Below are 18,959 nucleotides of genomic sequence, written 5' to 3' on the forward strand. Positions count from 1 at the left end.
CGTTGTTTCAGGTGATGACAGAGGTAGTACATAACATGCAAATCAGTCTTTTGAGACACCAGCTTGATGCAGGTGACTATCCAGCGTCTCCTTTAGAGCAGTCCCTAACACAGCAAGTCGAAAGTCTCAAGTTGAAACTGCAGCTGACCAATCAGCGCAGCGATAAGGTAATGCTATCTCAAATCTGTTCTCTCGTCACATCCTGTCGTAATAGACATCGTTCTAGAACTTATCGCCAAGTAGCTATTTTCCTTGCTAATATTTATGACTTGCATCTCATGTCACTTTCGTATTGCTTCCAAGTAAAATTTTATTACAAGCTCGTTGAGCCATTTCTCAGTTTATCCTGTTTTGATAGTTCTACTCACCAATAATAACTGAACATGTTGTTGCCGCAAAGAGGTTCTACACCATACCGGAGCAATCGCGTGCTTATGTTTAGCTTGTGAATGTGAGCCAGCATGAAAAAGCTGTGGAGGCGCTGCACGATGAGATGTCACTGTTAAAAGTGGAGCATTCAACGGAGCTGGATGAAAGCAAGCGGGACATGAAGATGGTGCTCAAATCAGTCAAGGCTGAAGAGTACCGGATGGCCACTGAGATGACTAAGCATATCGCTGACCTTGAAAGCCAGTTAGCGGACGCACAGCGAGCTCGTCAGGTATCGTTACCTTATCCTTTATCAGCTGTTGTGTTTTCTTGCTTGCCCTGTGCCAATTGCATATGCGCCTGCTATTTGGGACATATCTTTACCATGCCTACTCGGGTGCCTAGATTGGCGCGCACCACTGAATGTGATGTGTTTGAAAAATTGTTTTGGAATTTTCCTAGAATGCTGTGGTCATCTGACACGCACCACTCCACATGTCACACCAATAGCAGTGTTCTTACAAGAATAATCGAATAACCAAATTTCCATTAGCCAACAAAAATAGTAGAAATAATGAGGTTGCATTATTAGAATAAAAAACGGGGTAATGAATACTGTTTGGTTCAGCGCCATTTTATATATAAAAAAAAACTCTAACCAATTGCATGACCCTGGATCTGTTAGTTAAGGTATGTGTCTTTAAGCATTCTTTGTGAAAATAGTAATTCTCTGTTTATTCTGAAGACTATTGACTCTGATTTTTGACAATTGTGTAAATTTTCGTTGGTAATTACGGTTAAGAATATGGTTATATGAAAATTTAAAAGTAACAAGGCTACTTTGTTATTATACAAAACTTCCTAAAATATGCGTTGAGTGTGATAAAAATAGCTTAAACTCTGGTAGTAAATATGTAAGGTTTATTATTGTCTCGAGCAAAAATCTGCTAATACGAATAATCACAGAAACATTTAGAGACGTAATTGTGAAATGTTTGCTTATACTCCTTTAGGTTAGCTTTATTTGTTATATAAAGGACTTTAAGAATACCTAATTGTCTCGCTTTCTCTTGAAGAACAATGCAGAAATGACTATTTGCGCGATTATATTGCGCGATTATATTGCGATACTCTAGTCATTTTGTAATGATATACTCTCAGGGTGAGCAACCTTTCAACTGCTGTGAGTTTAAAGGTTTCTCTTCAATACTTGAAAGCGTTCTATCCCATTTGAGGAAGTTTTGTGTCATCACTTTGTAAGAAACCTCAGCGTCACAGTTATGATTGTGCATAAGAACTCTCTTGGAAGAATAACAACCTACTATTTATTAACCACTAGGTGTGCTTATACTGACATTACACCCCTTATTTCATCAGCGCAGCACGCTGACAGCTCGCACCGCAGATCTTCCCTCACTTTACATTTCCTCATTTCAATGCCTGTTCATGGCTTTTTCTGAAATGTAGTGTATCGGTCTGGTTCTCTGTTTCCTTGTTTAGCTTGTTAGTCCAAATAGCGGCAGCTTGAGTCCTCCGATTCCTCTGCTAGTCCTCTGCTGTCCTCTTGAGTCCTCTGCTGTCCTCTTGAGTCCTCTGCTGTCCTCTTGAGTCCTCTGCTGTCCTCTTGAGTCCTCTGCTGTCCTCTTGAGTCCTCTGCTGTCCTCTTGATTCCTCTGCTGTCCTCTTGAGTCCTCTGCTGTCCTCTTGAGTTCTCTGCTGTCCTCTTGAGTCCTCTGCTGTCCTCTTGAGTCTTCTGATTCCTCTGCTAGTCCTCTGCTGTCCTCTCGAGTCCTCTGCTGTCCTCTCGAGTCCTCTGCTAGTCCTTTTGAGTCCTCTGCTGTCCTCTTGAGTCCTCTGCTGTCCTCTTGAGTTCTCTGCTGTCCTCTTGAGTCCTCTGCTGTCCTCTTGAGTCCTCTGCTAGTCCTCTGCTGTCCTCTTGAGTCCTCTGATTCCTCTGCTAGTCCTCTGCTGTCATCTTGAGTCCTCTGCTGTCCTCTTGAGTCCTCTGCTGTCCTCTTGAGTCTTCTGATTCCTCTGCTAGTCCTCTGCTGTCCTCTCGAGTCCTCTGCTAGTTCTTTTGAGTCCTCTGCTGTCCTCTTGAGTCCTCTGCTGTCCTCTCGAGTCCTCTGCTGTCCTCTTGAGTCCTCTGCTAGTCCTCTTGAGTCTTCTGCTGTCCTCTTGATTCCTCTGCTGTCCTCTTGAGTCCTCTGCTGTCCTCTTGAGTCCTCTGCTATTCTCTTGAGTCCTCTGATGTCCTCTTGAGTCCTCTGCTGTCCTCTTGAGTCCTCTGCTAGTCTTCTTGAGTCCTCTGATAGTTCTCTCGAGTCCTCTGCTGTCCTGAAAAGGAGGTATGACATCACAAAATGTGCATTTTGCAAAAATTGTTATTGAGCAACAACTTTTACCACGAGTAATTTCCTCTTGAAACCATTTTAATCACTCTACACACTTGTGCGCATACAGTAACTTAGCCAGTAATAAGAGCCAAGCCTTCTAGTATAGTTATGTAGTCTACTAAAATCTAGTTTACTAGACTAACGGAAAAAATTAGTGCTTTTGACAACGCAGTCAGTCTTTTACTCCAAAACCTTTGAAAATAGCCTTGGATTTGCCACAAAAACAAATCTTGTATAATTATGTGTATGCTATTACCTAATTCTTCAGGTACATATATAGGTGAGGTATCGTAGTCGATTGATTGTCGCTTTCCAGCATTACCAGCATTGTCATGTCACTATGACAACAGCTCAAATCAATAAAACATACTAGATGAGTTTTTGTTGTGTTGTTGTCAAGCTTATTTCATGATAAAAAAACAGCCCATGCAAAATCTGTAAATTTCTGAAGCTGCTTGTCCGAAGTAGTTTTCAGCATTTTAGCATCTTTTTGCACTAAGAGCAGACCAAGAGAGGCAGTTGTATGCATTGAAACCTTGACTACAATCACCTAAACATTCACCATTTTTGACATGTGACATAAAACTCAAACAAAGATTTGTCTCCACATACTAAACAATTTCCAATACGCAATTCTTGCAGTTTCCTGAATCGTTGCAGTCGTGTAAATATACACGTATGTATGTAGCCTCCTTCAGATGTACTTACCTAAAATATTTATCATTATTCAAGGTGTTGAATGAGTCTATCGAAGTACAGGGTACTCCTATAAGAATATTTACAACAACATGATGGTTATGACATACGTAGCAACTATCAAACTGATGAACTTTACACGTTTCAGTTTGTCTCAAGTTGATTTGGCATTAACTAGACCATGGAAAAAATACTACTTTATAGTCTTTAAAATTGTTGTGTCACCACCTACATGTACTTCAATCTATCAGGTACAACATTTTAAAATCATTTCTTTCATCTACTATCATAAATGGTCCACATTAAAAGTACTAACTAGCCTTCCTTCACTCCGATAGATCATATATTATGTAAGGGGTCATCTCCCATCATATCATATAGTCACTAAGGAGTATCTGAAAAGTATAATAATGTGAAGATACCCAAAAGCTTCTTATAAAGTCAGAAAAATGTCCCCATTTGAGCCGTTTTGGAAAGATATTCTAATCTATGGCAGTTTTGTGATGGTGTCGATCAACTGTTCGCTTTTTAAGAGCTTGCAATCACATTTCCACATATTTTGCACCTACAACACGGCAGAGTAAGACATGGTGAATCTTTTGATACCAAATAACTGTAATGTGAATTTTGTTGCAAGTCAACCTTTAAGGAACACTCTACAATTTGGGTTTATCTAAAATTAAGGTTCAGAATTTTGTGATGACATTTTCTTTGTAAGTATCATGATGTATTGGGTATTACTAACTCAAAGTGCCAACACAAACTTGCGAGCAGCTAGTAAATTCTATTGGCCATAAATTATAAAATGGCAACAAAAAAAAATTTGTTTCTTGAATGTTATACTTTTTTTGTTCTTTCTTTTATGACTCAGATACACAACTGATTTCTTTATCTACAGACTCGGTATGAGTCATGTTTAGAATAAACAATCCCGGAGAAATAAACTCGGGGCAGGATGTTTGATGCCATGCTCTAAATAAACTCGGGGCGGGATGTTTGATGCCATGCTCTAAATAAACTCAGGGCAGGATGTTTGATGCCATGCTCTAAATAAATTACATGTTAACTCATCAAATCTGAATTTGTCACCATACATTACAACTAAATGGAACGTTATAGAAAAACCAGCTATACCTGTAATTTTAAATGGGAGCGTATTATGAGTCTCTTTTTAATGCGCACTATTTCACCGCCCTGTTATATAATTATGTACGCTAGCGCTCTGGCAGTTCAGTCGGTTGTAGAACATCATCAGGTATAATAACCATATGAGCAATTACTCTGGAGAACGCAGTTGTTAGAGTGTCAGTCAGCAATGCTAAAAGCCGCCGGTTCAAATCTCATACAACGCAATCGTTTTTCTCAACCTCCCACTGTGGCTTCAGAAAGGCGAATGGATGCGGGTCTTATTATAGTAAAGATTAACGGTTATAAATTAGGTAGTCTGTTGTTGATGTGAGGAGTATTTAAGACATCGGATGAGATGGTTATATGGGATGGATGGAAATTACAGGCAGCAGAGAAACAACTGGAACGATGTAGACCAGACTCAGTGCCTCTTGAAGAGCATGCGCAGCTGAAAGAGAAGGTCAGAGACCTGGAGAACTGTCTGCATGAGATGCAAGAAGAGTTTGAGGAGGTAGCTTTTTCTTATAACCAATATTTTACTTCAACATGTATGAATGATGATCCTTATGCATGGTATGGTTATCAGAATTGACAGTGAGATGCATGTTTAAATGCATAGTGAGGTCAGCGGACTGTTTGGTGAGGCTTTTCTTTGATTCAAGCGTAAATACACGGAGGACACTGACAGCTCTCAGTTCCAACCAGCTAACTTTTTCATCTTTGCGCGCTTAGAAGTAGTATTGCTCATTTATTTTGTTTTTGATATAAATTACATAAGGCTGTATGTATGTTTAGAAGAGTAATTTGCAATTCCGTAGTATACAGTTCTGTTCTTTAGTACTATCTAGAAGTTACCATGAAACTCGTGAAACACCCGCTACTTGAGCAGCCTGTAGTATCATTGTCGTAAACAGCTTTTATTTTTAGGCATTCTCAGATTGGAAAATATCAAGCTTAGTTCGTTAGGGCTAGGCTAGCTCGAAGGGTCACATGCAAGAAAATTCAGTTATTGTAATTTTAAGTTGTATGCCGGGTTTTTAACTCTGTGGCTTCTCTTTAGTACGTATACAGATTTGAAAGTGTAAGTGTTGGCCGTGAAGATATATTCAGAGAGATGTGTGTTGTAGGAACTCTACCAGGAAAGAGCTGACCACATGGCAGAGCTTGATAAATCCAGAGCGGAACTTCTATCACTCATCAGTAAGAGCGACAGCCAGCAGTTGGGTGTCCAGGATGTACAAGAGCAGTACAAAGCTGTCATAGATAAGCTCGAAGTGAGTAGTTTCTCTCGCATAGATTAGTTTATGCCTATGTCTTAGGATCCCAGTCTATGTCTCACGGATCAACTCATGACGCCATTGTCCATGGCAAAAGCTCAAGTAACTAAAGGTTGATGCATAGGAAACCTTTTATTGCGTTGGCAAAAATTGAATTGATACAATAAGAGCAATACTGTTTCAAAGGTTGATCCTGTAGTGTAGAGGAAGTATTGGTCATGAAAAAGTCGGTCTGGAAAGATTGTGCCAAAAAGTAGCCAAAATTTCACCTATCAATAAATATGGCTGACAATTTGTAAATGCGCGAGACTCTTTGCAGCTCATAAAAGCTCATTGCAATCATCGATATGCTTTCAGCAGTTTGCAGACAAACCAGCTTTTTATGTGCAATAGAACAGGAATTACGAGCTTCGATCCGTTGTAAGCTGAGTTCAGATCACCGCAATCATGCTATCAGATAATATGCTATAAATATGCGAATTCTATATTAAAAAACAAGTGGCATAAGCAAACCATAATTATAATACATGCAGAAACAAAAATATTTGCACTGTTTGTACCGCAGGTTGCGTTCTGATTGTTGCTTTCGTATGGAATCATTTTATCTTCTTCTGGCTGTTCAATACCTACCATTGTGTCTGCTGACCTCGACTCTTTTTCTGCACTGCTTCACTAGTCAGTATCAGCATCCAAACAATTTTTTAGCAGAGCAAAACTTTTACGGGTTGCTATTTAAAAAAGTTTTCTTGACAATAATGATAAACTTTTAGCCGGATTCACGCCTATCACAAGTCGTCCAAAGCATGGTAATTGCTAAAACATTTTCATATACGTCGAAGTTTCAAGACTGCGTTAAACAAGGAGCTACTATTAGCGTGATACAGCTACTCATTATTTCTATGGTGGTGCTTTCAAAGTTTTTAATGAAAAAACCTAAAGACTTGAAGTTGAAATACAGACTTCGGGACGAACAGTAACGAATTATTTGTTATTGATCTAAACGAGTCATTATTAGCACATTTTTGTTGACACCTTTTTACTTATCACTTGTTAATATGGCTTCATAAATTTTCATTTTGGGTTCGTAAAGATTGAAAATGTCAAATAGTGGTCGTCAAACAGAAGTGGCATTCAAACAGAAGTGGCGTACAAACAGAAGTGGTGTACAAACAGAAGGGGCGTACAAATAGAAGTGACGTACAAATAGAAGTGGCGTACAAATAGAAGTGGCGTTCAATTAAAGGGTGGCACTCTGTTTTTCATTCCTTCTGTAGTGGCGATTAAATACAGGTGGCATTCAAATAGAGGTGGCATTCAAACACAGGTGTTATGGTATGTAAAGTTTTTGCGTCGTACTACGTAAAAATTTCCATATAACGTAACGTGTGAAGTCAGTGAGTTCTCAAATTTGATTTGAATAATGAACATTTCGTAGTTTGCCTTAAAGATATTGCTTTCTCTCTTGCCGCGCTTTAGAAAAGAGAGAAAACGATGTATAGGGGTATCTCTATTATATATACTAGTGCTCTGGCAGTCTATTTCGCCGTGAGAAATTGTCAGGCATGTTGATAAAGCACAGATCAGAAGTAGCTGTGCAATTATTCGGTGTGGGTGTTAGAGTGCCTGTCTACCGGTCTGGTGTGGGTGTTAGAGTGCCTGTTTACCAGTCTGGTGTGGGTGTTAGAGTGCCTGTCTACCAGTCTGGTGTGGGTGTTAGAGTGCCTGTTTACCAGTCTGGTGTGGGTGTTAGAGTGCCTGTCTACCGGTCTGAATGTCACGAGTTGAAGTATCGTCGAAAACTATCTTTTATCATAACCTTGGGCCTTTTCGACGAACGCCTGGACAGATAGACACCGCTCATATTATAATAAAGTTATGTTTTGTTTTACTTCATTGTAGGCATATTAAAATAAAATTTTAGGCAAATTAACATTGAAGGAGTGCGTTCTCCATAACTCATTGTAAAATTACAGCTATTATGGACCGTGAGCCGAGTGAAAATGATTAGAAAAAGGTGACAAGTTGTCAATCCAACCCAATAATACGACAGTAATACTACAGTAATACTACAGTTATACTACAGTAATACGACAGTAATAATACTACAGTAATACTACAGTAATAATACTACAGTTACACTACAGTAATACTACAGTAATACTACAGTTATACTACAGTAATACTACAGTTATACTACAGTAATACTACAGTTATACTACAGTAATACTAAAGTAATACTACAGTTACGGTAGTCATTAAATTAAAAAGTTAAATCTAGTTTTTTTTTCATTTTGAAAGACCAATGGGGGTGAGTTTGTGAAGATTTTAAAATGGATTAGGCAATTTACATATATTTTACTAATTGTATGACGTTAAATCCCTATAACATAAATGTTCCTGGAACAGATTGTTTACGTCGTAAGAGCATCTACTGTATGTACTTGTGTTTACAATTTTCTTCTCATGTTGCATCGATTTCCATTATTTGTCGGAACAAGGAAATCAACTATGCAACGTATATGCGTATGGACATTAGTCGGTCGGACGACTCAGTATGCATCATCTCCTTTGTAAATGTCATGTTAGTGCTGTCTGCTAGCTTTGAGTCTGGCTCACGGAATCCCGCTAACTACACAACAGCTGTCGTGGTGGTTTGTGAGTGTTGGAGTTGTTCATCCACAGGCAGAGCGAGCCTCCTTACAGCAATGGATTGATGAGATCAGAGAAGCCCATCGGGATGAGATAGATGCTCTCCAGCATGAGCGAGACAATGCGCTTGCCGATGAAGTGATGGCTACTCAGACAGCGCTGGAGACGATGAGGTCGGGACATTTGATAGAGGTGGAAGAGATGCGGGACAAGATGCGGGAGCTCGAGGAAAAATCCGCCAGACTGTTACAGGTGGAAAGAGATCTTCTTTTGCAAACGTGAGTGTCTGGTTGGATGGCTGCTTTCTCACATTGTTAGTCATACCTCATCCATTCATAATTGGTCCATGCTGAGTTTTTCTAAGCTGTTTTGAGCGGCCAACTCTTTCACTTCAGCATATATCAAGAACAGAATGGCTTTTGTCACAGCATTCAGAAATCTTTTGTGCAATTTATGCTAAAATTTTGTAAGCATTTAGTTACCCTAGTTTTGAAAATCATCGTTTGAGCCCATCTGATCTACCAGTTTGTACCTCTTTGATTTATGGCGTATCGATAGTTGATTGGGTAGTAATTCTCTCTGTGCTGTCAGCTGCCATAGTCAACCTGAATTTTTCTCACTGTAACTAAACACAACACTGATGGTTTACAGAGGTTTACAGTATATACCCCGCAGGATAAAAATATTCGATGGATTTAATTATTCGTGATTTCACAAACAGACGATTTCGCGAATTATTAAATTTCACGAATAATTACTTATATTTTTAAACACGAGGGAGAATAACTACTGCCTCAAATTAAAAACTAGTCGCTAGGCAGAAGTAGTAAATGTAGCCGAGTTCCAAGTTTTTTAAAAGTCATCGCCGGGGCTTTGAGTTAACCCCAATGCCAATGAATCACACTTCTTTACAAAATTATTCAAGGTTGTCACATGTTGTTCAGAATTCGGCACGGCATCATCATCGAAAAAATCCCCTGCAGTTCTTTACGTTGAAAAAACTCATAACTTACCACAAGTTGTTAGTTCACCAAAGGCCTCCGAATCGATGAACATTCATGAAAACCTCTGGATGAAGCCAAAAATTTATAGCTTAGCATGAATTATGCTTAGCTTATGAATTAGCTTATGTATAAATATATTATAACTAGCTGTGCTACCCGGCGTTGCCCGGGTAATAAAAAAGTCTGGACAGAAAATGGATTTGTATTTAACATATAACAACATTTACCATTCTAACTTTCAAACTACATATCATGAGAGATGTGTTTTGTGTAGTTGAAATAAATTAAGAGAAAAATAAAAACAACTGTAAAGGTTTTAAAACTTTGTCAAACAACTGTAACTTTCAAGCTATTAGTCTGGCACATTGCCAATGGAAAATTGCAGTAAGCTGTGCCTAGCTGTACATATATACCTCGTAGGTATATATGTACTAGCTGTGCCTCCCGGCATCGCCCGGGTATTAAAAATCGGCTTATAAAAAATGAGAAGTGATGAGATTTGCGTACCACTTGCTGGCAGGCAACTCTTCAGCAAGTGGTAAACCATTGCCAATGGAAAATTCCACTAAGCTAGTTAGTAGGCTTCAAATGCCGGTAGGCAATGACATTGCGTCAGCATTGTTGCCTAGCTAGGCTATTCTAATAATAGGTAGCTATAGCCGGAATGCAGACAGATATACGACATACAGACACACTTGGAAAAATATATATATATATAGATTAATTACAAACTTGAGTGTACAAATACAATATTTAAAATACAAATATAATTTTACAAACAATGAATGGACTAAATAAAAACAGTTTGGCCCATTTGGCTATGGTCTGGCAATAAAATTAAACTGATGCTCTTGATAAGTAACTATAGTAATGGTGCTCTCTGACTAGTTATTTCGGTAATAGCAATTTCGGTAATAGTTACTGTCTTGGGTAGATGTTAAAGGCGATTCTCTTGCTACTACATGGCTGTTAAAGCAGTTATCATAACTCTCCACATGGCTTACTGTTGCAACGTTCTGCCGGTTGGCCAAAAATTTGTGATCGTAAAGGCGTTGTTGCTCCTTTTTTAAAACAGATATATTCTCCTCGTTAGCAGCTGCGGTCACTTCTACCTCAATTTCAAGACCTCTCTGAATGATTGGTGATCTTCTAGGAATGACATCCACCACCCTTGCAGTCATTGTGCCTCTGTGTATGATGAAAAAGCTGCTTACTTTACTTATTTCATGGGGTAGATGACCAACCGGTGGGCAGTCTGCGTTTATTAGCTTTACTGAAAATGGGTCGTGTAGATTATTGGGCTCCTCTCTCACACTAAAACGAATAACAAAGCAGTAGGGATGGAAAAAATAAATATTGTGTTTTACCAAAGAACCAAAGTACAATTCAATTATTAATTTAGTAAATGGTTTTGAAAAAACTCATTACATACCACAAGTTGTTCGTTCATCAAAGGCCTCAAAAGCGATGAATATTCGTGAAAACCTCTGGACGCAGCAAAAAATTTATAGCTTAGCATGATCGACTCATAGTTGTCAGCTAAACCTAAACACATGGTGTACGCATGTGAAGGGTTAACTCTATTGCTAGCTGCAATAGAGTTAACTCTTAATCGAGAGTGACTGTGTTCTTCCGCGAATAAATTAGTACGTGAATATGCATGAAAAAGGCGATTTGCGCGAAACTTGACTCCGCTAATATTTTCATCCTGTAGGGTAATAGATGTAGGAGGAGCTAATACTCCTTCAATAAATTGATAGAAAATTTTGGCATTGCTAAAAATGCAAATTCATCGGAAACAAATTTGGTCATGTCAAAGCAGTTACTGTCTTTACTAGCCACAAAAAAAACATGGATTATGCCTTTTTTCTATTCTTTTATATGAGACTTGTAGAACGTAAAGGTAGCTAGCTTATTATCCATGACAGAAATTAGCCCTACTACCAATACAATACAACAATAGCCCCGCAGAACATTTTATTTGTAGCTGCATTTGAAAGGTAAAAGAAAGCTGTTTTTTTCAATCCTTTCTATACATGCTTATATAAAGTATTGTGTAGGCAGCAGTAAAATATGTAATCGGCAGCATTCAACCACACTATTGCATAAAGAGCAGGTCCCAGGAAGCAAATCAAAATTTGGTGTAACAACTCAACATACAAAAAAATATCATTATTACGGTATCTCGTTGGTAAAATTGTCATGTCGCACCTTTAAGGCTAAATATATATCTAATCCAACACTGCTGTTGGAAACCACGGGGAGCATAGGTAGAGAGTATTAGAAGGCTGTACAATACTGTAGGAAGCCGTGATATATACAGGTCGAAGGTGTATATATACGTTTACACAGACCTTCAACCAAAGAGAAATCAAAGTGTGTTAGGCTGGCTAAAATATAGATATAAATGATATGCATCGATGTTAATCTGCAATGGAAACTGTTTCCTTTGTTCGTCTCTTTCTAGCGCTCAATGAATGCCAATGCAATAGAAAATTATATGTTTGTATATACACTTAGGTGATCAGTGCAGTGTAATGGTAGTATATATAATAGACACAGTAATTGCGTGTACGCGAAACTACAGTAAATGAACACATGTACATAAGGAGCCATTTTGAACAGCGGTGTTCAACTACGTGCCTATAAATTATATGAAACGTATAAATAGATGCCTATATAACGAGTTACAGCAACGAGTGGTGACTGATATTGTTTTTATTTTGTCATTAGCCGAGAGAGTGCTAACAAAGATGAACGAATCAGTCAATTGAATGGAAAGGTGTCTTCTGGCAATAAGAAGCTTGCCAAGCTTGAGCTCAGCTCATCTAAGACAAGTCAAGTAATGGCTGAGCTGACAGCTCTCAATCGACGGCTGACAGAAAGGAACTCCCAGCTCGTAGAAAGATTTACTCAAGAATTGTCCAAGGGCACGGCATCTACTAATAGCCCGGACTTGATTCTTCGCGCTCAGGTAGGCTGTTTTTATTTGTGTCTAGAGCTCTCTCACCGCAGGTTTAAAATGGAGAGTAGATTACTGTTTATTTAAACTAATATGTTTTTAACTGATTAAAATGTTAAGATAATTATTTTAGTCACAGCAAATCCATGTATTACTTTGCTATTTGAGACAAAACCAATAAACTACATGATTGTTAAATATGATATTCATGTGTTGTGTATCATTTGCATTAGCTTATGACATCCAAACTGCTATATTTCCTAATGCATTCATTCAAAGTTTTTCTGCCCCTGAACTTCTTTGGGATTGCCTTTTTATTACCTTCAACAATCTGATTCTGGCTATACCAACTCTGATTCTGGCTATACCAACTCTGATTCTGGCTATACCAACTCTGATTTTGGCTATACCAACTCTGATTCTGGCTATACCAACTCTGATTCTGGCTATACTAACTCGGACTCTGGCTGTACCAACTCAGATTCTGGCTATACCAACTCTGATTCTGGCTATACTAACTCTGATTCTGGCTATACTTACTCGGACTCTGGCTATACCAACTCTGATTCTGGCTATACCAACTCTGATTCTGGCTATACCAACTCGGACTCTGGCTATACTAACTCTGATTCTGGCTATACTAACTCGGACTCTGGCTATACTAACTCTGATTCTGGCTATACCAACTCGGACTCTAGCTATACTAACTCTGATTCTGGCTATACTAACTCTGACTCTGGCTATACCAACTCTGATTCTGGCTATACCAACTCTGATTCTGGCAATATCAACTCTGACTCTGGCTATACCAACTCTGATTCTGGCTATACCAACTCTAATTCTGGCTATACCAACTCTGATTCTGGCTATAACAACTCTGATTCTGGCTATACCAACTCAGACTCTGGCTATACTAACTCTGATTCTGGCTATACTAACTCGGACTCTGGCTATACTAACTCTGATTCTGGCAATACCAACTCGGACTCTAGCTATACCAACTCTGGCTATGCTAACTCTAAGTTATGCTCTATAAATGGTTATCTAAGCCCAAACATCACCAACTTACCCCAATCCATCCAGGCAGCTACATATTATATGTACATCATTGCCAGAGGCTGCTTACTCTAGGGCAGGAGTCAGCAACCCACGGCTTCGGAGCGGCAAACGGCTCTTTCATCCCCTCACTGCGGCTCCCTCTGACTTTGGATTTTTTTTCTTTTTTTCACCATATGCTGAGTAATTAATAAAAATATAGAAATTTTATCACTAGGTTTTGTAATATAATTTAAAAAATTGTAAATATGGGGATAAATCAAACATTGTCGCTTGTTATGCGCCATTATTTATGCGCCAATAAAACTGCCAAAACTACACCAGCATGACGCTTTTTGATTTTTCTATCCCAGGTAGGCAAACTATGGCTAATGCTAAGGAAAAAAAAGTGGCAGAGGAAAATAGAACATTTAATCATACATAGGCTGATTCATTTGCTTTCACTGCTGATGAGACTGGTTCACCAGTTTGCTTAATATGTAATGAGAAATTTGCAAACGAAAAGTCAAATCTCGCAAGACACTTTCAGAATAAACATGCAGCCTTTGCTCAAAAATATCCAGAGGGAGGTGAGAGACAAAAGGCCGTTTCGGAACTGATGCGTACGGCTAATTTGAGCAAAAATCGCCGCATGAATGACATTTGCTGCAGTTAGAATTTAAGTTCGGCGTTTTGTTAGAAGGACTGAATTAAACATGATGTTTCAATTTTTCTTGAAAGTAACCTTATCAACAAAGTAATATTTTCACGTTACGATCAAGTTATTATTAGCAATTTTATCGTTCTTTGCAAAAGTGCAAATTTTTTCTCAGCAGGTAAATCATTATACATGCCACACCTTTTCGTTTTATGTTGTAAACATAATACAAAAGCATTAAAAGCTAAACAAAAACATTACATGTTGTATTTATGTTTTTTTAATTTACAATATCGAAGGGGGATTGTGGCTCCCACTGCGTTCTTTTCTGCAGAAAACAGGTCGAAATGGCTCTTTGAGTGAAAAGGTTGCAGACCCCTGCTCTAGGGAGTGCCTATGATTATCCCAAATACATCTTGTTTATTTTTTTTGATGGATTTGAAGCCCATTCATTTTTGAACTTAATGATTCAACGCTTTTAGTTTTAACTTCAGGTGATGAGGTGATGAGGTGATGAGGTGATGAGGTGATGAGGTGATGAGGTGATGAGGTGATGAGGTGATGAGGTGATGAGGTGATGAGGTGATGAGGTGATGAGGTGATGAGGTGATTTTGACCAAAATTTGAACAATGAAACTAATGTTAACTGCAGCTTGAATAATATATGAATTTCCTATTATTATCATCTTTATAATCGACTGAATAGCTGTTTCTGTTGTCTGTTTGTACACAGCTCTCTTAGAAGTCTGGCCCTTGTTATACAATATTGCCAACTCTATCAATCAGCTACTTCGGGTCTTTTCAACAAGATTATAAGATGTATAAACGATATAAAAACAAACCTTGAAAAGAAGAAAATGAGAAGAATAAGATTGCGATGTTATCCTTTTACAGATTGATGCGCTGTCTGAGAAGCTCAAGCTTGAGCAGCTTCGAAACAGTCTGCTTAAGGATGAAGTAGAAGCAGTCAAGGAGAGTCATAATCAACTTTTGCGACAACAGGAAGAGGACACAACTTTACAGGTCCCTGCATCTGATTCCTCATCAGAGGAGATGTTTGTTCAGAAGATGAAAGGTCTCTCTCTCTCAAGATATTAGCATAGCTAGCTTTACAAATCACATTTAAGGTTACCTGTACTAGTGTTACTACCAAACTGTACAAGTGTTACTATTGAACTGTACAAGTACAGTCAAACATGGATAACTTGAACTTCACGGGACCAAGCGAAAGTGTTCGAGTTATCAGAGCGTTCAAGTTATCAGAGCAGTGTCACAAGTCCATGTACAGTCATACTTCGACTCACGAGCTTAATGCCTTCCGAGACAGCTCGTATGTCAATTTACTCGCATGTTGGTGCAATTTATTTATATATAGAACAATTAAATATATATTGATTGGTTTCCATACTCTAAAAAATGCAAATAAAACACTCAAAACAAGATATTGTAACAGAAAGAACTTGTTGGTTATTGTCCTAACTTACCACATGCTTTCAAAAGGCAACAAATAAAAATAATGCAAGGAAATGTGATTAATTAAAATGTAAAATTAAATACCTACAATAGCAGCTAACGCTAGCATTTGCCAGAGAGGGAGATATAAGTTATCCTTCATTACAACAGTTGACTTTGATAAATCTGGATTTAATCAAAGTTTTAAAAAACAAACTTAGAAGCAAACCTAAAAGCAAACTTTCATTTTTAACTTAACATAATTAAAATTTCTTCGGCGTTCATAGTTTGAAGTTTCTCGCTGGTTAGCTAATTTTTCCTTTGTTTCGCTTTCACGACTAGCCGGCCGTTTTAAGATAAACCTATCTAAGGACGTTTGCCTTTGTCGCCCTTTCAACATGTTGCTATCAGGACGAGCACAGGTGTCGTCACAAAGGATTACTGCGTGACCACTAGCCAACTTGTCCGAATGTATATTTTTATAGTTTTGATAGATAGCACAGGCCTTTTCACATAGCATCGTTTCAGTTACGCTGTTACCAGCCAATTGTTTATCTTTTTATCCCATGCCTGAGCAGTCTCTCCATCAGCGGTCGTGAAGATCCCTGCGCCGTTTAGAAACTATGGTTATTCCTTTTGCGAACTAAATGCCCTGAATATAATCCCTTTGTTTGACATTTGTGGATGTATTTCTGTCATATTGCTGAGCTAGCTCAATCACGCATACACATTTCGCATATTTTTCAATAATTTTTCTTTTAATATCAATTGTTATCATTTGCTTTTTCTTTGCATTATCTTCCATTTTACTAGCAAACTTTCGGTCTACGCACAGTACTTTTAATTCACATAATTATGCACTGAAAATCGCAGACAAAAAAACACGGTACAAAAGTATAACCTGATCAGTTAAAAAATACAGAGAGATGCTGTTGTCATAAAACACCTCCAGCATACTTGGCAACTGACTCACGTGCTCGTATCTCAAACATGGCTCGTATGTTAGTGCTAAAACTTGTTTAAAAGCTAGCTCGTATCTCAAGTTTCTAGTACGTTGGAGCACTCGTAAGTTGAAGTATTACTGTATTTATTTATTTATTAGTAGATACATGCACATATACAAACTATAATAGAAATCAAAAGCATAAATGGTTTGTTTCAAATTAAATGCTTCTAATGTAAAGTTTAAAACTTTTTTATCAAAAAGTATAGGAGATTTTTCTATCACTTGAGATTGTTTTATTGTTTGAGGTGATGTTATTGCCAGGACGTTTTTTAGATTAAAATTGGCAAAACTTGATCGTTGTTGAAATGCTCAGAAGAAAAGACATCTTTTTCTTTTGAGCGTTTTAACCGAGATCAATTTTGCCGATTTTCCTTGAAGTTTATGCAAAGGTCACCTCACTTTTCCATGCTTCCGAAAGGCGATCGCTAAGCGGATTATTGGTAAAAATCAAAATTCACCAAACCTTTAGAAAAGTCGTTGACAAAAATGTTTTGCCGACGGTGGTAATAACGACGCCTATGATTTACGAAAAGTTGAGGTTTACCTCTATGACTTGGAATAAAGTGATTTTCTAAAGCGAAAACAACTGTCTCGGTAGCCGTTGGGCAAAAAACTGTTCGAGTTAACAGAGTTGAGGTCGAGTTATCTATAGCAATTTATCATTACGTGAGAATGGACCAAAGAAACCGTTTGAGTTAACCATGTGTTCGAGCTATTCGTGGACGAGTTATCCATGTTTGACTGTATTACTACTGAACTGTACAAGTGTTACTACTGAACTGTACAAGTGTTACTACTGAACTGTACAAGTGTTACTACTGAACTGTACAAGTGTTATTACTGAACTGTACAAGTGTTACTACTGAACTGTACAAGTGTTACTACTGAACTGTACAAGTATTACTACTGAACTGTACAAGTGTTACTACTGAACTGTACAAGTGTCACTACTGAACTGTACTAGTGTTACTACCAAACTGTACAAGCCTCACTACTGAACTGTACAAGTGTTACCACTGAACTGTACAAGTGTTACCACTGAACTGTACAAGTGTTGCTACTGAACTGTACAAGTGTTACTACTGAACTGTACAAGTATTACTACTGAACTGTACAAGTGTTACTACTGAACTGTAAAAGTGTTACTACTGAACTGTACAAGTGTTACTACTGAACTGTACAAGTGTTACTACTGAACTGTACAAGTGTTACTGCTGAACTGTACAAGTGTTACTGCAGAACTGTACAAGTGTTAACACTAAACTGTACAAGTGTTACCCTTGAACTGTACAAGTGTTACCACTAAACAGTAAGATGGTAATAATTTGTTGAGGTTAAGCCATTGCGAGGTTCAATTCAGAAGGGAAAAATTGCGAATCATGATGACATGTTTCTGGTGATCTTATTAGCTGATCGTGTTTGTACAGTCAGTGTATTGTGTTCAAGTGAGCCTGTCAAGAAACTCTGTTCCAGTTCTCAATGATCCCACGTAGAATCATTTCATAAAATTATAGAAGCTCTCTTAGTCTATGATAGATGGTCTGCGAGGCATAGCAAACATTAAAATTAGTATTTTCTCAAATTTTATATAAAAATATCTTGGTACTTCGATGTTCGTGTTATTCTATTTCATTTAGGTCATAGCCCGATTCCTCAACCTAAGCCCCATCCATCGAGTTTTTCTAAGTCAAGTCTGAACACCAACCATGCAGCAGAAGTGAGTGCAGCTAATTCTCAGACAGTAGCTCCGGCGTCGCCAAAATCGCCAGTTGTATCACCAAGGAAACTCGCTAATAAGTCATATGGTATGTACATAGGACAACTGAACACTCTAATTCAAGTCCTTCAGCCCGGATTGGCCAAGCAGTGGGCTGAGACTAGGGCTCAAGTTAATAAGATGATAGCTAATTGATAAATGTTTTAAGTTTTATATATTTACTATACGTGTATGTTCTATATATTCACTTGCCTATTTTCACAATTTGCAACTCTCATACCTGTTATCCTCATTATGCGAGTATTTGATTCTATGTAAATTTTCTATACAGCAAACGTGACACCATCGCTGGGCAGCGAGCAAACTGAGGTAGAGTCTTATTGTCCCTCCATAACCATGGCTTGTCGTTTGACTGTATCAGTTGAGAGAGCATTGCTAGCATTTGACCAGAAAAAATTACCGGCACTATGTAGTGAATGAATAAGCATGGCAGCAGTTGCTCGTGAGACACGGCATGCGCTGGCAATCTCTCTCTCTTGCACACACATTAGAGTTAATACTAGCTTATGGTTGAAGTTTAACAGACAGCTACAAGGCTCGTGCATGTTCG

At 38.2% G+C, this 18,959-nt stretch overlaps 1 protein-coding gene across 4 annotated transcripts in view; it reads left to right on the forward strand.

Annotated features, from left to right (window-relative positions):
* Nucleotides 1-18,959, forward strand: part of LOC137399565 (putative leucine-rich repeat-containing protein DDB_G0290503) — a 65,731-nt gene that overhangs the window by 44,840 nt on the left and 1,932 nt on the right. For 3 of the 4 annotated variants that reach the window (XM_068085745.1, XM_068085757.1, XM_068085750.1), the window contains 8 exons: nucleotides 12-167; nucleotides 443-661; nucleotides 4,975-5,100; nucleotides 5,717-5,863; nucleotides 8,549-8,793; nucleotides 12,253-12,493; nucleotides 15,069-15,249; nucleotides 18,270-18,437. In XM_068085745.1, coding sequence (XP_067941846.1) covers nucleotides 12-167; nucleotides 443-661; nucleotides 4,975-5,100; nucleotides 5,717-5,863; nucleotides 8,549-8,793; nucleotides 12,253-12,493; nucleotides 15,069-15,249; nucleotides 18,270-18,437 — 1,483 coding nt within the window. Of the gene's footprint in view, nucleotides 1-11; nucleotides 168-442; nucleotides 662-4,974; nucleotides 5,101-5,716; nucleotides 5,864-8,548; nucleotides 8,794-12,252; nucleotides 12,494-15,068; nucleotides 15,250-18,269; nucleotides 18,438-18,680; nucleotides 18,719-18,959 lie in introns of all 4 variants that reach the window. The other variant, XM_068085764.1, reaches the window with a different exon arrangement.

Source organism: Watersipora subatra, chromosome 1, assembly GCF_963576615.1.
Source record: "Watersipora subatra chromosome 1, tzWatSuba1.1, whole genome shotgun sequence".
Classification (NCBI taxonomy): domain Eukaryota; kingdom Metazoa; phylum Bryozoa; class Gymnolaemata; order Cheilostomatida; family Watersiporidae; genus Watersipora; species Watersipora subatra.